Source organism: Eulemur rufifrons, chromosome 8, assembly GCF_041146395.1.
Source record: "Eulemur rufifrons isolate Redbay chromosome 8, OSU_ERuf_1, whole genome shotgun sequence".
Classification (NCBI taxonomy): Eukaryota; Metazoa; Chordata; class Mammalia; order Primates; family Lemuridae; genus Eulemur; species Eulemur rufifrons.
Window position 1 is genome coordinate 37,701,061 of NC_090990.1, and position 26,447 is coordinate 37,727,507.

Consider the following 26,447-nt stretch of genomic DNA (forward strand, 5'->3'; position numbering starts at 1 on the left):
ACAGCTGGTATGGTTATCCATCCTCCTAATCCTGAATCGCTTTTTAAATACATAGTGAAACATTCAATTTTTAAATGAAGGGCAGATTTTTCTACCCTCTTCTAATTATTTATGGACTAGAAATCAATATCAGCTCTGTTTGTAAAAAAAAAAAAAATCGCTTTCTCACTAAAATGTGGTGAAAAAAGAATAGATTAAAAAAGGAAGAGGAGAAAAATAATCAATGAAACACTCAGGTTTCACTGATCTCACTGTTGCTATGGAAATACTGTCCAATGAAAATTTTTGGTCAAGAAAAGGAGGAGTTGCATCAGCTCTGTAAGGTTAACCCTTACGTAGCACTGTCAAATTAAATGAAAATGGCTAATAGAAACAATCAACAATATTAAGGAAAAAGACATTTATTGAAGTGTTAATTTCCCCTTAAATCACTGGTGTGCATCAATTTTAGAATGAAACAACACAGAGAAAATGGAAAAGATTGTTAATACACAGGCAATTTGCTCTATCAAATACCACATCTGCTCAAAAAAGCTATTTTAGGATCACATATTAAACCTGATTGATTAAATATATAAAACAACGTATACCAAGTAAAAAAAGAATCACAGTAGCATTTATCTCCTCTACTCTTCAAGTCAAACATGCTGGGCTCCACTTTTACTTTGAAACATCATATCTAAATTCTTATATGCTTCAATTACACCTGGGTTCCTATGAATGAATCCCAAGCAACCTTAGATACAGAATTACAAAATAAAGCTATTTCTTTTGATGTAACAAATTTAACTGCCCATCTGTACTGAAATCTCTCTCTCTCTCTTTCACACACACACACACACACACACACACACAGAGCTCCCTTCACTTTCTTTTCTACAAAATAAGAAGAAAAAAAAAAACAACCACCATAAAATTCTGCAGTACATTTTTGGGGTGGGGGGAAATGTAAAAGAAAGCAACATGGAGAAGGGAGGCTAGCATTTAAGAAGTCCTCCAGATAGTATAGCAGTTTCTCCTTTGAGCTTCATGACTATATTTCAGTTTCCGTCCCAGACATAACCCAAAATGTAAGCTCAGGCTCCATTTAGCTCTAGCATAAAGGGAAGTGAGAAAATTATACCAAAGCAGATACTTAAGGGACAACTGCATGCTTCATTTATATTTCTCACCTTTTGGAGGTGAGATTTTAAATGTAGACAAAAATCAACTATTTTGGATATGCAGGCACAATGTTCTCAAGATTTGTATGGAAGAAAGCATAGGAATAAACCTATTTGTATACTGTTACTTTTAAACACTTGAGATGGCCAAGGAGCTCACTAACCGTTTGTCAGATGGGTCACAATATGGGTCATGATGTTGTGGAGATTTTAAACAGTCCCTTACCATGTGAATCATTGTTGCAGCCAAGTCCTTCCATACCTCAATCTATTTATTATACAAAGGCCATCTCCCACCTCCAACCCTTATTGAATTAGGTAAAGTTCAAAAATAGAAAAACACAGGGAAAAAAATCTGAAAATACCAGAAAATTCTGCAAGCTCAATCTTGGAAATTTTTTCTTTCCTCCTTATGTGAGCAGATGAGTGTTTTCAGTCTTGCTGCAGCATGTTAGAAATAAGTCACATGAAAATCTAGCCCCGTACTCCAATCCCAAATCCTCAAAGGCATTCCACACAAGGTCAATACCAATTTAGCTCCTCATTTCAACAGTAGATAATAACAAAAATAGAAAACATTACGGTGTCACAGATTAGCACTGCACACACATTTGTATTGAATTCTTTCTCCTCTGCTGTTAACTGTTGTCACTGACAGTGTCTGCTAAGATCAAATGTGCAAGCAGGAAAATACGGCTGCAAAGAAGGCAGTGAGCTAACTCAAAGTAGCCAAGACGGAAGAATGGGAGAGCAAAGGAAGGAAACGCAATTGGTGGAAATGGAAAACAGATTACAGAGGACTCTCAGCTATAACCAGCAAACACAGTCTACGTTTGGGTAAAATGGAGGAAGCTTGAAGAGGATAAATTTCTCTTCATAATCTGAGTTGTATGGGGGAGTAAGGAGGAGGGGAAGAAGTGGTGGTGAAGTCTCCAAACATATCCTGAAGACCATTCCCAACTAAATAAAACATAGGGATCTTTAGGCATTAATTCCTCTTACTACAAAGAACAATTAAATTTAAATTTTGATTCATGTTTATCTAGTAAAATTCTGGTTTCATAATCTCTTTTATTATCAAAACCAAGTACTATAACATACATTGCTAAATAGAAAACTTTAAAAAAATTAAGTATTCAGTTATATTATTTTCTATAAAAAGCATTATGACCAAAAACCTGACCGACATGTAAATCAGATGGAAAATCAAATAATTTTCTCATTGACCTAGATTACAATTTCAGAAATGTCAAACTGTTATTCTGTTGTCTTGCAACAGCTCTTAACCTCTATAATTATTCTCATTTCAGGCAAGTAAAAATATCTAAACATACATTTAGATACACTAAGGATGCTTGGCCATATTTCTTATATTCTCCCCTCTTTTGAACAACATGTTATTTTTTCTACATGTGATGGATGCATAATCAATACAAAGCATTCTGTTTAACATTAGTAATTTTAAAACTTCATTCCCTTTTCAAGGATCTGTGTCACAATAAAAAGTAGTATTTATATGCACCTTCCCAAGGAGCCCCCCAATATATGTGGAAAAGACAGATAGATGTAAGTTATAATTAAAAAATAGGTGTGAGTATTTTGCCCAAGCCACCACTAATCCTGGATGTCATGACAGGAAAAGCTATTGCTTTCACCTTAGTAATATACAGAAAAGGAAAAAGAAATGATCCTATTCACCTTTTATTTTTGACTAGCTCCCTGGCCTTATCCACTCCCAAGAGGCTTGCGTATCCTGAGGAATCCACAAGTACCAAAGCTATATACAGAGGTCAGGGATAGAGCTCCCTGGTATTGCAAAGGTTAACAGTTCTTATTCTGTGGAACCTAGTATCTGAACCATCAGGGAAAGCAAAGCCCAAGGTAGGCTTTCAGAAGCCTAAGGTTGCTAACTGCATAAACCCAGTATGAAGTAGTCAAAAGCTATTCACAAGGACAATCAGGCTGAGGGACCTTGAGTCCACGCAATTCACCTCCATTTTCCCAGGCTCTGTGTATGGGGAATAGGGAGTGAGCCATCTGTCTTTGTTTTGATAATTCTAATATTATCATAGAGACAGGATTAAACCATCTTCAAAGTCCTTCCCAGATACACTCTTATGTTTTTTTCTCCGAACATAAGCATCCACTGTTTTACAACCAGAAAACAATACAAACTAAAAACCATTGGAAACTATTATGGAAAGCTGTAGAAACTAACAAAGCTGTATTTTTCAATCCTGAGACATATTTATAGAAATCTTTTTGGGGCACATTTAACCATAAAAATGCTCTTATTACTAAGTAGCTTAACTGTCAACCTCTCTTACAAGCAAATAGAGAAAGGCAGTATATTCTCATTATACGGTCTTCAGTAAGGCATCTGGGTCTTATAGAGAGCAAGAAAATGGAAAAAAAAAAACTAGAGACCTGGATTCCAACTTGGCTCTGCTGAAAAATATTTTTTCTGACTCTGATTAGGTCACTTAACCTTTTAGAGCCTCAATCTAATTTTTCATATGCAGATGCTAATATCTCTACCATTTTAGGATTTATAAAGCAAAATGTAGATGTCATATAACTAAAAAAAAAAGCAGCCTTTGAGCCTAAATAATAACATTATTCAGAATCTTAAATAATGCTGATGAAGTAATTTTTAAATTTGTTAAAAGGAATTATGCATTACAAAAAAGGTTAAAAACATTGATCCAATAGTTGTAGAATAAATAACATAATCACATATATAATTAAATATCATTTAAAATCATCTAACTGCTCTCTACTTTTAGAAACTCATTATATGGTTTTTAAAGCATAGGATTTGAGGAAAAACAGTCCAGAATTAAAATACTGTCTCTATCACAGATTATCTTAAATCACTGTAACAGTTATTTGTTCTGGCTGACCTTCCCTTCTAGAGTCCAGCAATCCTTTTAAGAGATTACTCTTCTTTCTCCCTAAAAGAGAGATAGACCTAATGTCTTTCTACTCATATATTTCAAACAGAAGATACCACCTATTAATAGACTCTAACTCTCTGAGCATTGACTGGCCAGGAATTGGTTCCTGACCAAAGCTTAACCAGTCACAGTACCCTACCTCACAATCACAGGGATTAATTTAAGAATGAGCCTGTGACCAAAGCCAAAGCAATCGGAATCTTTACCTCGGCTGCCTTTATTTGGAACTAATAAAAAAGTAGTATTACCAGTAGCATATCTACTACTACTACTACTAAAAATAATACATTACAGAAGCTAACATTTATTAGGCATTTACATAATTGGTACTATATGATGAATACTTTACATGGATTATCACACTCATTCTTAAGAAAAATCATTCCTGTGAAATGCTGAAGATAGGCAAATGTGAGTCCAGGTGCTATTGGCAGCTGTTGTCCCTGCATAAATAATAATAATAAAATTTTCAGGCCGGGCATGGTGGCTCAAGCCTGTAATCCTAGCACTCTGGGAGGCCGAGGCGGGTGGATCGTTTGAGTTCAGGAGTTCAAAACCAGCCTGAGTAAGAACGAGACCCCGTCTCTACTAAAAAATAAAAAGAAATTAGCTGGACAACTAAAAATATATAGAAAAAATTAGCCGGGCATGGTGGCACATGCCTGTAGTCCCAGCTGCTTGAGAGGCTGAGGCAGAAGGATTGCTTGAGTCCAGGAGTTTGAGGTTGCTGTGAGCTAGGCTGACACCACAGCACTCTAGCCAGGGTGACAGAGTGGGACTCTGCCTCAAAAAAATAAAATAAAATAAAATAAAATAAAATAAAATAAATAAAATTTTCACACAAAAGAGCTGAGGTGACAATCATGGAGAGAGTGAGTCTTGGTAGGACTTAGGCGTTGGCTCCTATCGTAGTTAATTTTATGTGTTAACTTGGCTAGGCCACAGTATCCAGATATTTACTGTAAAGGTATTTTATAGGTGAGATTAACATTTAAATCAGTAGATGTGAGTAAAGCAGATTACCCTCCACAATACAGGTGGACCTCATCACATCAGTTGAAGGTCTTAAAAGAAAAAGACTGAGGTCCCTCAAGGAAGAAGGAATTCTGTCTCCAGACTGCCTTGAGAATTGAATTGCAACATCAACTCTTCCCTGGGTCTCCAGCTTGCCAGCCTGTCCTACAGATTTCAGACTTGCCAGCTCCCACAATCGTGTGAGCAAATGCCTTAAAATAAATCTCTCTATATATACGTATAGATACATCCTATTGGTTCTGTTCCTATGGAGAACCCTAACACTTCCCTCACCTATACCCTTGCTCTTCCAATTTTATGGAGTCATCAAATTCCCGTTCTTGCCTAAACCAGCTCCAGTTAGATGTGTCACAATCTTTTTTAAGCCTCAGTTATCTTCCCTTCAAAGAGAGATAATAAAACTTGTATCTCACAATTGCAGAAAAGATTACGTAATTTATGCCAACACACCTAGTTTATAGTAGATGCTAAATAAAAACTTAAACAGCAACAAACTCTTTATAAGTTCTAGTTTCTGAATCTATAGAGAATATCTACTTTACATATAATATGTGGAATCATGAAAAGAGAAAGAAAAAAAATATACAACAGAACTGGATACACCTCTATGCAACTTTAAGACTTATCTACTGACTCAACAAACATATACTGAATCCTATCACATACCTGTTACTGTGCTATACTTTAGGGATGCATAAAACAGTGAGGTAAGTGTCTTCCATAACGAAACTCTCAATTCAGTGTATGTGCACACACACCAGGCGTGAGGGGTTGGGGAGAGGAATGTAAAGAGATAATTACAATGCAGTATACTGGGTGCTGCAACAGGTGCTGTGGGAAACAGAGAATGGAAACCTGATTTTGCCTGGAGAGGGTCAGAAAAGGCTTCCTTAATATTAGTGAGGGCAGCATGATGAATTGTGAAATAAGCTGCACACAGAGTACTGATATGTTTATCAAAAGACATTACTCCAGTCTGGAAATGCTTTGTGAAGGAGTTGAGATATTTAATATATTAATAATTTCAAGATAAATGCTGTAAAAGTTTATGTGTATAAGGTAGTATGGGAATAAATAAACTTCTTACTTAGTTCTGAGAGGCTGTCTATTATAACGAGTTTTATTTTTGAGAAATACGTCAGAGAATATATTCATGGGCATAAATCTTTGAAAAGAGAACCTAACTGGAATCAGATGGTTCATTTTTCTAAAGGAGAAATAAAAGTTTGCTTTGCAAACACAAAATAATTCATTTATTCTACTTATCCAGAAGGACAAAAGATTGAAAAACTAAAAGAAAAAAATATAAAACTAAGCTTTAGTTTTATTATGAAATAGGGATAATAAAGTTGATGGTCACGATTAATTTGTTACACTTAGAAAGACTCCAGAACAATACCTGGCACACAATTAGTGCTAAATAAGCTTCAGCTATTATTATTATTATTATTATTATATTATTTATTGGTATAAAAGCAAAGCATTTACTGGCTTTTTGAAAGCTGTAATAAAGCATCCAGAGTGATAGCAATTAGGATTCCAATATGTTGGCAGAGTGTGATTCTTAAATCCTCAAGGTGCTGAAATTTCTTGGTGGATGTTTTTGTTTCCCCAAAGACAGACTTTAACGCATTTTAACAAATATTGCTCTACTGAAAGAGGTAAGTGCTCCTTAATAAGCTACTAGAACCACAAAAGAAATGTAATTCTTACAAAATACAATTGATTCAGACCATAGCAGGTTCAATAGAAATATAATACAAACCACATATGCAATTTTTTTTTTTTTTTTTTTTTTGGAGACAGAGTGTCACTTTGTTGCCCTGGCTAGAGTGAGTGCCGTGGCGTCAGCCTAGCTCACAGCAACCTCAAACTCCTGGGCTTAAGCGATCCTACTGCCTCAGCCTCCCAAGTAGCTGGGACTACAGGCATGCGCCACTATGCCCAGCTAATTTTTTCTATATATATTTTAGTTGGCCAGATAATTTCTTTCTATTTTTTTTAGTAGAGACGGGGTCTCGCTCTTGCTCAGGCTGGTCTCGAACTCCTGACCTCGAGCGATCCACCCGCCTCGGCCTCCCAGAGTGCTAGGATTACAGGCGTGAGCCACCGCGCCCGGCACACATATGCAATTTTAAGTGATCCAATAGCCACACATTAAAAAGTAAAAAGAAACAAGTGAAATTTACCTTAATATATACAAAATATTAACATTTCAACATGTAGTAAATATAAAAATATTAATGAGATAGTTAAAATTCTATTTTTTCATTCTATGTCTTTGAAATCCAGTATATTTTATACTAACAGCACATCTTAATTTGGACCAGCCTTATTTCAAGTGCTCAATCACTACACATGGCTAGTGGCTACTGTATGGGACAGCAGAGGTCCAATTCTTCAAACAAGAGGAGTACCCCTAAACAGAAGGTCTATTTTATTTTATTTTGTTTTTTAGAGACACGGTGTTTATCTTTTGCCCAGGCTGGAGTTGCAGTGGCACAATCACAGTTCACTCTAACCTGGGCTCCTGGGATCCTCCCACCTCAGCCTCCCAAGTAGCTAGGACTACAGGCGTGCACCACACCATCTGACTAATGTTTTTTAAAATTTTTTGTAGAGATGAGCACGGTCTCTACCAGCTCAGGCTGTTCTCCAACTCCTGGCCTAAAGCAATCCTCCAGCCTTGGCCTCATAGTGCTGGGATTAAAGGTGTGAGCCACTGCACCCAGCCTAAACAGAAGTTTTAATGATGATTCATACACTTTATGTGAAAATCACTTAGGTTGCCTCTTTGCTAACAAACAAATGCACATTATAACCTAGAGCTACACAATTAACCAGTACTGCCATTCTTGAGGCAGTCACAACAGAGACCTTTTAGTGTCAGTGTCACAGTCTTTAGAGAGTCAGAAACAGAACAAGTTGGATTATATAAGCAAAAGAGTTCCAGATTTGACAGTATAAGCAATGAACTCTATAGACATAATGGATTCTAATGGTATTTGAACCAAACCAAACCAAAAACAAAGTTTTCAAAAATTCAAACCCTATGCTAATATTTTTTAAAGTTTTGGGTTTTTTTTGGTTTTTTTTTTTTTTATAAATCAGTTCTTGAATATGACTATGGCAAAGGTCTACATATTTAGGAAAACAGAATCTGGCTATCTGGCTACATAGCTCCAATCTCTCTTCAATTAAGGAAGAGATTTCATTTAGCTACTTCAATATTTTGTAAGCAGCTATTCAGTAAACCCTGTCTGTGCTCTAAATGCTGAGCTGTGTGTTGGAGATGATGATGATGACAATGACGAAGGCTAACATATATTGAGAGTTTACCATGTCCCAAGAACTGTGTCAAACATTGTGCATAGTATTATTCATATTTCCATTGTATAAATGAAGAAATGGAGGCACAGATAGTTAGGTAAATTTGTCCCAAGTCATGTTAGGCAATCTGGAAATCTGGTTAAGAAGCCCAGCTTCTGAAATACTACACTATATTGCCTCATTAGAAATAAGAGTTGGTCTGTGCCATCACAGAGTTCAGTATCTACTGGGGAAAGAAATATAATTCAGTACTGTAAGTGCTCTGAGTGAAGGAAACTGAGTGCTCCCTGAGCTGAGGCAGATATCAAGGAAAGCTTCTTAAAAACGAAAACTTGTTCATTTCCTTATCTGAAAAATCAAGATAAAAATACTTACCTTTCGGGGATGTTGCAAGAGTTCAATAAGAGAATTTACATAAAGCAGGCATAGCACAATGCCCAATAACTAATATTATAATTATCTGTCCTGTTTATTGGCCCAAGACCAGGATAACAAACAGGCCTGACAGGATGTGGCTTTTACTTCCTGATGTTCTTGCTAAAAGGACAGGGCCAGGAAGGAAGTAGAAGCTACTTAGATGACAAAATATTAACTCCTGCCTCAGCACAACTCACTACCACCACACACACCATCCAAGTGACTAAAGCAATCTATTAATATGTTTCATCATTTCCAATATAAAGAAATTCTCTATCTGAGGCATTTTACTTTCAGAGCAAAAGTTCTCAAAAATGGGTTCATGAATTGTTTCTAAGTGTCTGGGAACTCCTTCAATAAGTACAAAACAGTGTATAGAGGTATACATATTCTTTTTGTTCTGGGTGCCGGGTCTAATAGCCTTCATCAGACTCAAAGAAAATCCCTGACCAAAAACATGTCTGCAATTACCATGGGATTCAGCAGGTCCACTTTTGGGTATATACCCCATAGAACTGAAATCAGGGTTTTGAAAAGGTATTTGTACACCCACGTTCACAGCAGCCTTATTCACAACAGCTACTTCAAACATGGAAGCAACCCTAATGTCTGTGATAGATGAACACCTCGGCAAAATGTGGTACACAAGTACAATGGAATATTATTTAGCCTTAAAAAGGAAAGAAATTCTGACATATGCCACAACATGGATGAACCTTGAGGATATCATGCTAAGTGAAATAAGCCAGTCACAAAAAGACAAATAGTATGTGATTCCACTTACATGAGATACTTACAACAGTCAAACTCAGAGACAGAAAGTAGAATGGTGGTTGCTAGAGGGTGGAGGGGAGAGGTGAATGGGGAGCTATTGTTTAATGGGTAAAGAGCTTCAGTTTTACAAGATGAAAAGTGTTCTAGAGATGGATGGTAATGACAGTTGCATAACACTGTGAAATGTATTTAATACCATTGAATTGTACACTTAAAAATGGTTAGATTCTTACCTATTGGATACAATGACTACTATTCTGGTGATGGGCACACCAAAAGCCCTGACCCAAGCATATGTATCTATGTAATAAAAACACCTATGCCTCCTTAATTAATATTTTGAAATTAAAAACAAAATGATTAAGATGATAAATTTTATGGTATGTGTATTTTACCACAATTTTAGAAATTGGAAAAAAAAATCTCCAAATTCTGCAGAATTTGAAAAATCAGTCCACTAACTTTATTGTCCCTGTGAAGATTAAAAAAATCTTTTACGTATAAGATTCTTTTCTATAGTCTTCAAAATAAACTATTATTCAGAGGATCTTTTGCCTTACTTCAACATTTAACATATGGCTTCTATTCTGCTATATACTTTGCAGGAATTAAGTCTGGGTAATATCCTAATGTTTATAACATACTTTGATGGATTCATTCAACCAACTACCCTATGCTGATTCTACAGTGTCAGGTACTGTGTGGGTTAATTTCTAGACCTGTCAAAAAAAATAAGACATAGCTCTTGCCCTTAAAGAGTTCAAAATTCACCAAAAAAGAAATATAAATTACTATAATAAACTGTGGCAAATACTATAATAAAGGAATAAAGTCTCTGGAAGTAAAAGAAAGAGCAAGGAGCAATCTAAAAATTTCAGAAAAGGCTTGACAGAAGATATGATAGTTAAGCTGGGCCTTGAAGCACAAGGTAAAAGGTACACTAGTAGGATAAGAGGTATAGGAGAATAAAGGTGGTGGCATATTGAAGTGAGAATAAGCCCACCCATCCACCACATGGCTGGAGAAAAGGGATGAAGCTAAAATGGTAGGTTAAAGCAGTCTGCTAATCACTGAGAGTACAAAGAGCAAATACACTGTCTGTTCTCAATAAGCTCTACAGTATCATAGGGGAGGATGATTCTACCATAGCATGAAAGGTGGCTAAGGCAGAAGAATGGTCAGAATGCCAAGAGAACATCATAAATAGTGAGCCTTTAAACCATGCTCAGAAGTGAACTGGATCCAGCTGGAGATGGGGAATCACTGAGGGATCTGAGTAGTATTTTATATATCAGTTGGAAGTAGGATGGTCCAAAGAAAGAAAGGAAAGGCTCAAAGCAGAGGGCCAATGAGAAGGTTACAGCCATGATCCAGATAAAAGATAAAAGCTAACATTTTAAGAAAGAAACAGTAGAATAGAGAAGATTGATTTCAACAATATTGAATAAATTTTTTTCTCATCTGTTATAAGCTAAACACTAGGGATACAACTGTGAATAAGCAAGCAGCCCCTATATTTAAGCAGCACATAATCTAGTGGGAGATAAAAAAAAAAAAACCCAGACAATTATAATAAAGTATGGTAAAAACTGGTGTGACGGTTGTAAATACAAAGACTATATAAGATAGGCTCTTAAATAAGACTCAAAGAGTTGGGAGGTAAAGTCAGGAAGGCTTTAGAAAAAAACGAAATGAGATTTGAAGGATGAGAAGTTGATCAGGCAAAGAAGACGGAAAGGTAGGAATGAATTCAAGAGACATTTCACAGAAGAGTAAAGATAAAAGAAAGAAAAACCTCAGGTTTCTAGCTTGAGTGACTAGATAAATGGTGATGTCACTAAGAAAGGGAGGTAAAGGACAGGGATCAGGGGAAGATTAGGAAATCGTGTTCCACTGGACATTCAGATGAAAACACTATCAGGCAACAAAAAAATATAGGTCTTGAGCTCAGGCAGGAGATCCAGGTATTTGATGAGTATTATATTACAACTACCTATATTGCTTTTCATTCTTTAAGTTAAAAAATCCTGCCAACTTTATCTGATTGACATAATTAAATCATTAAATTAATAGCAAATGTTGAACGAACCATATAAAAAATTTAAAGAAAATAATTCTAAAAGGTATCCTGCCCCAAGCTCTCAATGTCTTATATTTTCTACTAGAAGCAACTTGGTGAACTCAAGATGAAAACAGGCCAGGAACAGTGGCTCACGCCTATAATCCTAACACTATGAGAGGCTGAGGCAAGAGGATCGCTTGAGCCAAGGAGTTTGAGGTTGTAGTGAGCTATGACAATGCCACTGTACTCTACCCCAGGCAACAGAGCAAGACTCTGTCTCAAAAAAAAAAAAAAAAGATGACAACAACAGCATCTCATTTTCTGACCAATAATAAAGAACATTCTTTACTCAACTCTCCAGTTTATATAGCTTTCAATATTTCCATGGGTTTGCAATGCTGAAAACAAAATATTATTCTAAGAAACATATTCTTTTGTTCCATTATCCATTTCTGTATTTCCCAAATTTTTACAACAAATATATATTATAACTATCAAGAGAGGAAAAAATAAATATTGTAAAGCACCATATTCATTACACACACATTACAATTCCACATTATGGATGCTGTTTATTTATGTTTGATCCCTGGACTAAAATTAGATATCTTCACCCCAAAACCAAAAAAGAAGGGGTTAGTCTTTTTCAGATAACAATTTAGTAAAAGCCACAAACAAAATCTCTTTAAATTCTTTATTCCCATTTTGTAGTCATACTTATTACATCCTGATATATTAATAAAAGAAAGATTTAAAGGCTAAAGAATAATAACTTCACACAGAAAAAAACTGTTATTCACAATAACAAAAAACAATGTAGTACACCTTGAAGACTTGGTGATAGTGACCTAATACAACCACTTAAAAAAGTGAATTTTAACAACCATAATTCTAGCATGGGTAGATGAGCCTCATTATGACATTAGTGGAGTTGACAGACGATGGAAGTTTGCCTACACTGTAGATCTCACCTAAAATTAAAAGCCTAGGGAAAATATTTTCACAAAAGTCAAATCATGTATAAATGTATTACACATTTATAAAATGTGACTACAACCTAAAAACTAACAAAATTTTGAAACTTTTATTTTTGTAATAAGACAGTTACGAAATGTTACATATGTTCTTTTTATGTTGGTAGCTGTCATTCACTACACAAGACTGCCACTGGTATAACTTAACATTATGGTTACCAAAAGTTATTGAAATCTTAGTTGACCAAAATTGTAACACATATTACAAATGTCTGCAATGGCAAGAGCATTCTATCTATGATGCTCTAATTCCTACTAAAACTCATTATAGAAACATTTTATACATTAAACAAGTACTGCTGAAAGTCAAGCAAGGCCTAGAACACTGGGGTATGTGTCCATTTTCATAAGCTTAAGAGGCACAGAAGACAAGTATTTTCAAATCTAGCTACTATAAAACGTATGTTATGCATATAAGGCATGCAAAAATGTTTATGGACCATTTATGGACCATATGAAAATAAAAAGTCTAAAACACCACTATAGACTCAGTAATCAAAATAAGAATTTGGTAGAATTTAGGATAAGGCAGATGTGTTCAAAACTAAACAATGATATTTAAAAGGTTCCCAGACTAAATTTACAAAATGTCAAATCAAAATGTTAAAAGAGGCAGATGATACTACAAATGATCACTGAAATTACTGTAGATTTAAAGCTATATTGCCTACAGTAGACATATGCCTGCAATAGACATTTGCTTCCCAGAATTCATTCTTCCTTCTGGCAATACCTTCCAATTTTCATTCAGGGATATTCCCCCTTCCAAGCACTCTTGTAGGCAAACTACCCCCATCCTCAATCCCAGAACAAATGTGTTCATGACAAATCAATAACTTATACATCCATGGCCACTGATTGATTCAGAGGTGGGCATGGTCCTAAGCCAATCCAATCAGACTGAATCCCAGGACCTTCCCAGGAACTGCCAAAAGAGAGGCACTCTCCACCAAACTTGAACTTATAAGTCCATGAAGCTAGATGTGCTACAGCCCTCTTGCCAACATAAGGGGAGCCTATCTGAAAATGGAATCAAGCCAGTGGAAACGGAAACAAGAAACGGAGTAAGGAAGAGAACTGATTACATCATTTGAGCCTCAGTATCAAGCTATACTTTAAGCCATCCTACCTCTAAAATGTTTTAGTTTCACAAGTCAATAAATTTACTCTCACTTAAGTTAGTTTGAGTTGAGTTCTTTCTTAAAACTAAAAAACTCTAACAACTTAGTTTCTCTACAGAAATCTCAATGTAGTCTCACAGATGAAGTAAAATCATTGTCAAGTTCTTGCCACATAGGCCAAATAAGTCATTTAATCCCCTTATGTCTCAATACCATCAATATAACAAAATATATCAGCCATTATTTGCTTAAAAGTGTTGTGAAGTTTAAAAAAGGGGAGACAGTCAGGTGCAGTGAGATTCAAATCTAATTGTGTTTGTGTCTGTTCTGTACAGTATTCACATATAAGAAAGATTCAATGTAGAATCAAGTAGTCCTAGGATCAGGTATTAGCTCTACAGCTGACAAGTCTGTATGACTTTGGGCAAAATAATCCTCTAAATGCTTTAACTTCCTTACCTGTAAAATAGGAATAACACTACCTGTCTCAACTCACAAGGTTTTTGTGATGATCAAGTAACAGTTATGAAAGCTCTTGGCATGGTATCTGCATTTAACATTCCATTAAATGCATTATATACAAATGTTTCCCTGCCATATTATCCAAATATCTAAGGTTGGAGAAAAACTATTTTTCATTCATTCTAAGACATACATTTTTTTTTCACATTTTTCACAATCTGAAATCAGTAGTATCAGTAGTTATTTGACAATGTTCTTTCTTTTTTGAGTGGTACATAAGAAAATAGCACATCCTGCAATTAAAGGTTGCCTTATATTTGACGAAATAAAATACAGTGATTCTATTCAAATAGAACTATGGTACTTATCCAAGTAAGGTAGCATTTACCAAAATATACATTAGAAACAGAAGGATGTGTGTGCATATATACACATATGCATATATATACTTTGCGCGTGTATGAGTTTTACTTTACCTACCTCTGTAAGTCAACTATTTCATTGTTAAGGGTATCTAGCTCCTTAATAGCAGAGAAATCTGCAACAGGACTTGATCCTACGATGTTCTAAAAACAAAAAGTTCACAATTATACATTATTACTATAAAATTATGTAATAAATAGCAAAGTACTAAAAACATTAAAAGCTCTACACAGACACAGGCATTGCATATTTTACTGTATTACTAACACTTTTAATTAAGAAAACCATATTTGGTACAATTATATACTTAGTTATATACTAAGACATTTTCCTTAAATTCTCTAAAAGCTGTTATTCTTTAATATACACCCCCATCCTCACCTCCATCCCAATGTCTTTGTCACTTGATCCTAGCCTGTTCAGAACCTTGCAGTAAAACAGATAACAGACACCACATATATAAACTAATTCCTCCACTGAAGTGTAAATTTCTTGGGCAAATGGATGGTGATTTATTCATGTCATTCTGGCACAGAGTTAAGTACATCACTTTTTGTTGCATTTCAGAATTATAATGGTGAGTGATCTTATTCAATTTAACAAATATTTACTTTTGTTAAATGTTTTTAGCATCTACTCTATTTAAAGTAAAGCCAACTGCACAGGCATGTTCCATAATAAATACTAATATCACCACATACAAAACTGTCTTCATATTACATTCTTTATATATGGTTTTCTTTCAATACTGAAGGTGCCAAAATTGGTCTCTGAATGGTACCTGTAGTTAGAAAACCTAACTGGGTTTATTCTGGGCCCTGCTATTTTACTAGCTGCATGATCTTCACCTGTAAAATAGGGAAATAATCTCTGCCTTGCCCACTTTACAAATTAAATGAGATAATGTTATGTGAAGTCACTCTTCAAACTTTATGATATTTTATAAATGCAAGCTATTGTTATGATTCACACCTCAAGAGAATATGCTCTTAAAATATGTGGCCTCCCAATAAGTAGTTTCTACCTTGGCTCAATCTCCTTTGTGAACTATTGTTGATGCCTCACATAGCCAGCTGAGGTCAGCACAAAAAAGATAACTGCTCCCTCAAATACTTGACCCACAATCAATGCTAAAACCAGACTGACAAATTACAGAATAATCATGATTTGGAAATGTTAAAACTGAGGACTGAACATATAAAAACTAAGACATATTGATGAACTTATTAGTAGGATATAAAACTTAGTATTAATACTTATGTTGTTGTAAAGTTAATGTATGTCACCAACAGAAGAAACCTAAAAACTCGTAATATCCCATCTCCTTATATTTGTATACTCATTTACAATTCACTAAGTACTTTCAAATCCATTAGTTAATTCTCAAAACTAATCTGAAAAGTGGACTCAGGGTAGGGCAGATATTATTATTAACCCCATTTTAGAGCTGAGGAAACAGATTAAATGACTTGCTCGAAGTTGAATCCAGCTAACAGGTAGTTTGATCAAGAGTCTTCTGATTAGATTCAAGTGTTATTTCACACTATGACCCCTGGTACTTGCATATCAAGATCATTTAGGTAAATGAAACCATTACCCTAAAAGTAAATTCAAATAATTCCTCCTTCTATATTTCCTTATGCTACACTGCACTTTTAGTACTTAGCTGTTTTGTTTTGTTTTCATTATCAATACCAAAACTCAACTATGAGGCTTCAATTAATGCTAATCTCAATTTTATATTAATTACAGATTTTTATCAAGTACACTTCAACTATTTTACTGTGCTCTACTGACTGATACACAGACTCTTATCAATGCTAAATTAATTTAGAAAATTTAAAGTGAATTTCTGAATGTGACAGTTATTTACTAGTATTTTAACTCTAACCTTGAACTATGAGCTAAGCCTGGCCAGATAGCTAGAAAGGTGAACAAAATGAAAAATTAACACTGGTCTCACTTTTATCACCAAGAGTAACTGACATCATTTAAATGGTACTGAGAAATTTGTTTTCAGAGGTGCAAGTATACCAAGAAACTCATGACTTCCACACCTCTTCTATCATACTAATTTAAAAAAAAATGACTCACATTTGATAGTCTTTTGCCATCAAAAACATCAAATAAAGAGACAGTGAGAGAAATTAATTTAACCTCAAACAAGTTAGAAGGTGATACCCCAGATGATTCTAAAATGGCATGCAACCAGGAAGCGCAGAAAAAGTTCAGCTCATATTATATGAATATATGAAGGGCATACAAAGAAAAATGTAGTATGTTCCCTTCTTTCAAAATATTTTCTCTCACCCTATTCTGTGCATTACACAAAAATTCCACTTTGGTGATTTCAAGTGGATCAGACAGCCTAGGAAAGGCAAGCTAAAATTTACACAAGGACCAAGTGACATGTGACAAAAGCATGCTGCTTAAGTATATTTTCTCTGCATCAACTTTGCTGAATAAAAAAACCTCTAATTTCAAAATCTATCTTGTAAACCAAAAAGTCTAATGCTAAAAAAGGCATAAAATAAAGCTCTAACCTTGAGAGAGAGTAGAGTTAAGAAACTGACAGTACAAGAAAGGCGAAAAGCAGAGTGCTGCAGAATGGAAAAAATAGTCCAAACTAGAAAAAACACAGAAAGGAAAGCAACATTCAAAAAGGATTAGTCAAAGCTGCAAAAAATGCAGTACTAAAAAAAATCAGATTATAAAGAGAAAAGAGATTATTTGAAAGATACAAATTTTAATTTTTAAGGTTAAAATTTTTGGTTAATAGATAACACAACAGTGATAAAATCCCATTTCAATGAATAATACTGGTATCTGACACAAGTAGACAACGGTGTCTATGCTCTAGTAAATGAACTCCACACAAATCTACTATATTTTTTTTTTTTTTTGAGATGGAGTCTCACTCTGTCACCTGGGCTAGAGTGCTGTGCCGTCACCCTGGCTCACAGCAACCTCAGACTCCTGGGCTCAAGCAATTCTCCTGCATCAGCTGGCCAAGTAGCTGAGATTACAAGCATTTGCCACCATAGCCAGCTAATTTTTCTATTTTTAGTAGAGATGGGTTCTCCTCTTGCTCAGGCTGGTCTTGAACTCCTGACCTCAAGCGATCCTCCTGCCTCGGCCTCCCAGAGTGCTTTTACAGACATGAGCCATCGTGCCCAGCCAAATCTACTAAATTAAAAACTTTGACTCTGGGAGGCAGAGGCGGGCAGATCATTTGAGCTCAGGAGTTCAAGACCAGCCTGCGCAAGAGCAAGACCCCGTCTCTACTAAAAAAATAGAAACAAATTAGCTAGACAACTAAAAATATATAGAAAACATTAGCCGGGCATGATAGCACATGCCTGTAGTCCCAGCTACTTGGGAGGCTGAGGCAGGAGGATGGCTTGAGCCCAGGAGTTTGAAGTTGCTGTGAGCTAGGCTGACGCCACGGCACTTTAGCCCAGGTGACAGAGTGAGACTCTGTCTCAAAAACAACAACAACAAAAAAAAAACTTTGTATAATAGATGCAATTTCAAGTGTCTTCTAATGTTATAGGGAATCTAATAAACATAATTTGCTTCAGAAATTTGTCATATTTGCAATTTGTATTGGTAGGAGACTAAGTACGTAATAAAATGAGGAAGGCAAGAAAAAAAAATCAATCTGCATAGGTGAAAGAAAGGATGAAACAACAGAGTATTCCATAACTGAGATACAGTTATACAGCAAAAGGCAAAAATACAAATTCAATAGCCTTTATCTTTCTGGGTGGCATTACTTTCAGCTTTCTTCACAATTTAGGGAACCCATGTCATGTAACACAAGGAATCTCAAAAAATTCACAAAATGTTCTCCCCCTCAAAAATAGCTCAAGTATATAATCAAATATTTATTTTATTAAAAATAAGGATATACAAATAGCTTCAGAATGTTCTATGTTAAAAAAAAAAAAAACAAGGATAAAAAGTCCTATAACTAACTCTCTGTATATACCTGGTGGCTATAAATTTCATTTAGTTTACTTAGGAAAAAAACTCCAATTTTGACTTTTAGGTTTGCTAAAATGGGATTTTAAAAAATTCATGTGACAAAATTAATGTAAAACCAAAGTATTCTATTGATATTTTAAAGAGAGTTCTCCTCATACCACACATTTGACGACTCCTATTACTGTATATACAACTCTCAAGAATCACAACAATAGTTACTTTATAAGCCACAAGAGATATAAAGATACAAGGTATTTAGTATTCATTTTTATTTATTTATTTATTTTTTTAGAGATAAGGTTTCACTTTGTCACCCAGTTGGAGTACAGTGGCATAGCTCACTGCAACGTCAAACTCCTAAGCTCAAGCAATCCTTCTACCACAGCCTCCTGAGTAGCTCGGACTACAGGTGCATGCTATACCACACCTGTATAATTTTTCTTATTTTTTTGTAGAGATGGTGTATTTATTTTTAAAGGCAAATAGCTACTACAGGATATAAGTCCTTTGAAAGGTGTATTAGGCTGGGCATGGTGGCTCATGCCTGTAATCCTAGCACTTTGGGAGGCCAACGAAGGAGGACAGCTTGAGGATAGGAATTTGAGACCAACTTGGCCAATGTATGGAGACCCCCATCTCTACAAAAAAAAAAAAAAAAGAAGAAGAAAATAAATAAATAAATAAAGGTCTGTTAAAGGCCTAGATATTGTAAATACTCTATACGAGGAATGGTTTCTAGATTAGGAGAGAAAAACCAAAGCACAACGTGGCTAAAACAATGTAGTTTTGAAAATTCCTACTGCTATCCAGAAGCCAAAGGTAGCTAAAACATGCATCTAGTTGTTCAGATATGGAGTTCTGCTGTACACTTAGAAATGAGGGGTCACCTATAGCATAAACCACAGAGATTTACCCTCAACATAACGTTTTCCTTGGAGGCTTGTCTGATGTAAAATTTATACCAAGCAGTCATCATTTCCTAGGTTTTGTTTTCAAATTTGTACTGTTTTCTGTAAGAGTAAGTCATCAAACCAAACAATAATTCTTATAGCTTTCATTTAAATTTTACAATATAATCTATTCATAAAAATTGATTGACAAATCCAGGAAGGAAAAAGACCACATTTCTCCAATTTTAAGATTGGAAAATATAGTTATCATATTAATGAATGGTGGAGTAAACAAACTGCAGGCCAAGGATGTCATACAAGGCACTCCGGTTTATTTGTAGGCACAAACTAAACCACAAACAGCATACTGCTCTGCTCTTAGATACATTTTTTTCTACTATTCCATTCAAATCAAGTCTGTAATTTGACATCGCACTTGTTCCTTTCAAATTAATCCATTCAGTTTTTCTTTTAAGTTGTCTTACCTTTTGTAAATTGGCCCTGTCTGACGGTGGAATCATCTCAGGAGTAAGAATATGAGGAGGATCAATGCCCTTTATTAACTTTTGATTGATTAAGTGAAAAGCCAATGCAAACTGATCCTTTGAAAGCTTCCCACAGTCCTTTGTGTCACATAATGCCCTGCACAAATAAACAAAATGAACATTATAAATGTGACAACTACTATTCTAAAAAATCCAGGGAGAAAGTACAACTATGTACCTTTTTAAAAATAATGAGCTGAATTTAAAAAGACAGTCACATCAACTTGAAGCTATATGTTCACCCTGGTGTGTAGCAGGATCCTCTAATCTGAGTTTACTTTGTGCTTTCTTACCAATTTCCAAAACCACTACAGAGTAAGAGTTGTGGTGGGCCAAAGAATTCCAACATTCCCTACTCCCAAAATTTTTAACATTAAACAATGTTAAAGATGAAACCTAACTCTCAAAAAATTTGATTCATTGGTGGCACTAGAATGATTCTAAAACAAGCAAAAATTTTCATGTCAGCTTGCTTCCTGCAACTCTTGAGTAGGCGGATACAAGGATCATGCCAAAGCAGAATGAACAGCTGCAAATGGAGATCACATGTGAGGAGAAGGCAGCAATCTGGAAAGCTTTACAAAATCACTTGAAGAGAAAAACAGCAAAAGTTTTATTCTATTTTCTTTTCTTTCTTTCTTTTTTTTTTTTTTTTAAAGCTTAGCTTTCTGAAATCCTAATCTGTTAAATTCATCGAAAGCCAGTAGGATGTGATAAAAAGACTATGGGATATGGTATCAAACAAACCTTGAATTCCAGCCTTCTACTTATTTCTTCTTGTGACCTCAGTAAAATTTTCTCCAAGCCTTAGTTTCCTCATCTTTAAAGTAAAGATGATAACACCCTTTGTGCAAAGTTACCATGAGAATTAAAGACATAAGTCTGGGCATAATGCCAAGCCTGTGACAGCTGCCATTCATTGAGCATAGTGCCTACTCTAGGCACTCAAAAGTGGCAGTTATTACTAATTATGCATATTTAAGCTTTCCCAGTCTTGGGTTCTTGTTCCTTTTAAGGCAGATCTATTGTCCTCCTCTGTTCTTTTAAGGTTTCTCTTTACAACTATGTGGTTCTTCTAATGTTTGCTGCCTCTTGAAACCTCAAGATAACCTCCGGTATAGTTAGGTAGATTGGTAGTTGGTAGTAGGCACACTACAAAGCTTTTCATACACATTATCTCATTTTATATGAAATTCATTAAAGACACTAAGGTTTGTCTCTTTTTTTTTCTTTTTCTTTTTCAAAACAGGGTCTCACTCTGCTTTGTCACCCAGGTTGGGGGGCAGTGGCGTGATCATAGTTCTACTATAACTTCGAACTCCTGGGCTCAACTGATCCTCTCAATTCAGCCTCCCAAGTAGCTAGGACTACAGATGCACACCACCACACCAGGCTAATTTTTGTATTTTTTGCAGAGATGGGGGGGGGTCTCAATATGTTGTAAAGACTGGTCTAACTCCTGGCCTCAAGCAATCCTCCCACCTCAGCCTCCCAAAGTGCTGGGATTACAGTTGTGGGCCAGCCAGGTTCGTCTTTTTTAAGAACCATGTATATTATTCCTATGTAAAGGTTTGAAAGTATACATACACCCTACAGAATTATACAGGTATGCCTTGAAGATACTGTTTTTTATATTGTTTAAATTTCAATATTTATACTCTCACAAGATTTTAACTTTAACTGATATAAACAGCTGTTGCATTTTAACATTCTAAAAACAATTAACTGACACTGTCAATCTTAAAATGCTTCATTCTCAAGCTTTTGAGAACCCATTGTCAAGCTTTTGTCTATTACCCAGAAGAATTCTTCAGATTTAAATTTTCTCTATAAAGAATTTTGAAACAAAAACTGTCCTACTTATAAATGACAAAAAGTAAGAATGCATAAAACTGGAGTTAATACAAAATCATATTTTTAAAAAAATTAATTTAAATAAAGTCTTACCAAATATGGGCCAGTAAGGCAGAAGGTAAACCTGTTTTCAGGAAGATTTCACGAACCTCCAATCCAGATACAAATCCATCCATATCTTTATCAGTTTTCAGGAAGACTTCATCATATTTAGCTTTTTCTGCAGGGGATACAACCCACTACAGGGGGGGAAAAAAACAGTGCTTCTGCCAAAATGAAACAAACTAAAGCGTCATCTTTTAATCGATGACAGTATGTCACTAATTTTGAACAATTCTACCCTCTAACTGCAGCAACAGTGTATCATTTCCATATCATATCTCAATCAAAATGCTGTGGTGAAAATAATAGAAGAAAAATATAGGTCAGTTAGTACTATATTTATAAATGTACACTTTACTTTTTTTCAAGTAATGAGTAAATTCAAGCATAGTTAACTCTTGATTTATGAATGCCCACATTAATACACGTAACTGAGTCTGTATAAACAAAATATTCAGATAATTCTCCATCTTCATTTTTTATACCTTCACTCAAGCAGTTTAACTAGAGCCAGCTGATTTGCATATCCTGCCATTATCTGCCTTTATTCAACCTGGTATGAGGTAGGCTAGAGGGGAAAAAAAGGCCTTGGGAAACCCAGAATTGGATAATGTAATCCCCAAAATCAAGAGTTAACAAGAGCTTAAACAAAAACAACTATTAATCATGCCAGGGCAAGCATGCCATGTTAGCATGGAGCATCTTCTATTTCTAACTTTAATTCCCTAAGGCCAAATGTAGATGGAATGTCTGCCTCCTCTGGAACATCACATTATGTAGATTCAACCAGAGGGAGCTCTCAATTTTTGCTCCCTTTGATTGTTCCTTATATCTTTATCAAGTAATCAACTGTTAAATGCCATGCACTTTTGTTTAAAAAAAAAAATCCTATAACACTGATAAATCTATACCTGTCTTAATGGTGCTTTCGTAGGTAAAATGCCTACAGGTGGTAAGGAGTGGTAAGATTCCTTGGCTGATGCTGAAGAGGGGATCAACCGCACAGAGCCTGATATACTGACCGTTTTTCTCTTGGAAGGTGGCACCAAGGCTGGAGGCAAGGACATTGGCACAGGTTCTTTCTCCAGTGCACGGTATACCAAAAACATGGCCTTCAAAATAAATGAAGTAGGGTTATATATATTAAAACAATTTAATATTCACCCAATTGATTACTGTTTATCAACAAATCATCTTCAAGCTATCTCAAATCCTTTTTTAAGAAATTAGGTTGGGAGGGAAAGAGGAAGAAAAGAGGGAAGGATGAAAGGAAGAAGGGAGAAAAGGAAAGAAATCAAAGCTAAACAATTTTTAGGAAGATATCCTTAGCAAAAACTTAGAGACATACCCTTCAACTAAAATACTTGTAATGTCAAGGGCAAAAGACAATCTGGGAAAAAAGTATCAGCAAAGAAAGAGGTAATCTCCCTAATATACAAATAGGTCCTAGAAATTAGAAGAAAAACCAAAATCCAACAGAAAAATAGACAAAGAGTATGAATAGATATTTTATAGAAAAGTAAATGTCATAAATGGCCCATCCTTTAACATATAAAAATATGCTCAATTAAACTCACATGAAAACTAAGTTAAAACTATAATGAAATACCATTTTCCCTCTAATTGGCAAAAATCCAAAGTTTCATAATATATTTTGTTGCCAAATTGTGAGGAAATTCTCATACATTGCTAGTGGAAGCTGAGGAGTAGCAAAATATGCCACCTCAAAACATGTTACTTTGGTATAAGGATTATTTTGAGCTGAGGACAACTGAAAAGTAGCAGATACAAGAAAAGCTCTCTGCCCTCCCAGTATTTGCCTAAAAGCAGTACATAAATTTACAAAGGTGTCCCTTTTCCTCTCTCTACAAGGAAAAATAAAAAGTTCCTCCCCAAACAACTTTAGACCCTTTTCAGCCTGGAGATGCCACCAGAAGAATTTACCTAACAAACTTTCCTAAATAGTTTTTATTGACCATTAGTTTCCCATTTATTGAATTTGTAGCCCCCTAGAGACTCAAAGTCCTTTTTTTTTTTGTCTTGTCACTTCTCTAAAAATGTATTATTCTTTGTTGTTACATAAGCCTGAATTGTAAGCCACCTCTTTGACAGTTACAATTTCCCTGAGTTTCACCCATGTATATATAAAATATATACATGTTAATAAACTTCTGTTTTTTCTCTTGTTAATCTGACTTTTGTTACAGGGGTCCCAGCCAAGAACTTATAAGAGGAAAAATTATTTTTCCTGTCCTAAAGAGCTCAAATTGCCCTACTATGAAGGGCAAATTGGCAACACCCACCAAATTGCAAATGTATTTCCCCTTTGGCTCCGCAATCCCACATCTGGGAATCTATCCTTAAATTACCTGCCTACATATGAAATGCTATACGCAAAAGGTTATTAATTGCAGCATTGTTTGTATCAGCACCCAAGTGCCCATCTACAAAAAAACTGATTTAAAAAATTGCAGTATATCTATATAATGAAATACTATGAAGCATTAAAAAAAATCATGGAAAACATTCTCTATCTTAACTGTGGTGGTGCCTTCACCGGTATATAATTGACAAAACCCATCAAATTATAGACTTAAATTGGATGCAGTTTGTTGTATGTAAAGTAGTCCTCAATAAAGTTGACCAGGAAAAAGAGAATAATGGTGTTAAAAGACATCCAAGATATACCGTTTAACATGAAAAAGTAGTGTTGACCAGTGTATATAATGTGTCATCTTTTGTGGTAAGGAGGAAACAATTATTCACATTTGTTTACATTTGCATTAAGAAATTCTAGGAGAATAAACAAGAAAGTAAGAAAATTGGCTGGTTATAATGCAGGGGTAAATGGAGCAGTTGAGAGCAGGGATGGAACTGAGAATTTTTTCACTGAATATCTTCTTATATTGATTTCTGAACCATAAGAATGTATTGCCTACTTTAAAATATTTTTAATTAATAAATACATAAATCACTTGTACAAAATGGGACAACCTGCATATAGACTGTCCCAGGATACATCCTCCGCATTTTTTATTTATTTATTTTTTTTGAGACAGGGTCTCACTCTGTCACCCTGCTAGAGCGTAGTGGCACCACTGCAACCTCAAACTCCTGGGCTCAAACAATCCTCCTGCCTCAGCATCCCAAGTAGCTGGGACTGCAGGTGCACACCACCACGCCTGGCTAATTTTTCTAATTTTTGTAGAGATGGTATCCTCCCCATTTAAAGGATTCAAGGCACCTTCAAGACTTTCAGAAGATGAACAGTTTTCATGGCTATCTTTAAGCATAAGAAATTACTCAGAGTAATCTCCAGAAAGATTCCAAGAGCAACCAGAAGAAAGTTTACATTTCTTCTTAATTTTTTCTTTCGCTACAAATCCTAATTCTACACAAAAGGAAATTTGTTTTTAATTATATGTTTTTGTAGGGCTTCCAAGTCAAAATTTATTGAACACACAATAGAATAAGACTGATCTATGATTTCCATGATTACTAATGTCATTTTACAAATGAAGAAACTGAGGCTGAGATGCTAAGTAACTTGCCCAACACAATATTTTAAAGAAGTGATAAAGTTCAAACCAAGATCTTCTGGCTACAAAGCTCTTGCTTCTTCCAGGTTTAACCAGCTTTGTTAGCAGCACCCATGTAATTTTACAATATCATGTTTTCCTTTATAACCAATAAAACTAAGCATTAACCTATTGGTACCCAAATTTTACTGGGGATCAGAAATATTTGGACAGCTTGATATAGCACAGATTTCTGGGCCCTACACCCAGAATTCTGGAATCAGTAAGGCCTGGATTGGGCCTGAGAATTTGCATTCTAACAAGTTCCCAGGTGATGCTGATGATATTTGTCTAGGAACCATACTTTACCACTTGACCCAAACCAAGAATTCTCCTCTCTCCATTTGCTAGCCAACTTGGAAGAATTCAGTTTCAGTTTTAGAAACATACAAACTTTCTATCTCCAAAAGCTTGAAACTCTAGAAAGAAAACAATCTGGCTAGCAAACACTTTCAAGCAAATTCAAAATATATGTACGGTAATATTAGATTGGCACCAAGCTAAGAGAAGTAACTAGCATGCACATTAACAGTCAGCACTCCTCTTAACGCAGATGAGAATCATTTTCTGGAAAAGTGGACACTAGAAGCAAAAAAGCAATGTTAGCCATCTGCTACCAATAGACAACACATTTTTTTGAAAGTTAAAAAAATACAATTATTGATTCCATGTTGCCTTGAAAATAGTTTCCCTGACAAAACTGAAGCCAAAAA

The 26,447-nt window shown here is 35.2% G+C and overlaps 1 protein-coding gene across 3 annotated transcripts in view; it reads right to left on the bottom strand.

Moving 5' to 3' along the window:
• The window catches only part of EPS15 (epidermal growth factor receptor pathway substrate 15), a 143,138-nt gene that overhangs the window by 56,133 nt on the left and 60,558 nt on the right, over positions 1–26,447 (bottom strand). Inside the window, exons 9-12 of one of the 3 annotated variants that reach the window (XM_069479953.1) lie at positions 23,179–23,268; positions 22,148–22,293; positions 20,141–20,297; positions 14,836–14,921 (exon numbers count right to left, since the gene is read on the bottom strand). In XM_069479953.1, coding sequence (XP_069336054.1) covers positions 14,836–14,921; positions 20,141–20,297; positions 22,148–22,293; positions 23,179–23,268 — 479 coding nt within the window. Of the gene's footprint in view, positions 1–14,835; positions 14,922–20,140; positions 20,298–22,147; positions 22,294–23,067; positions 23,269–26,447 lie in introns of all 3 variants that reach the window. The other 2 variants (XM_069479952.1, XM_069479954.1) reach the window with 2 other exon arrangements.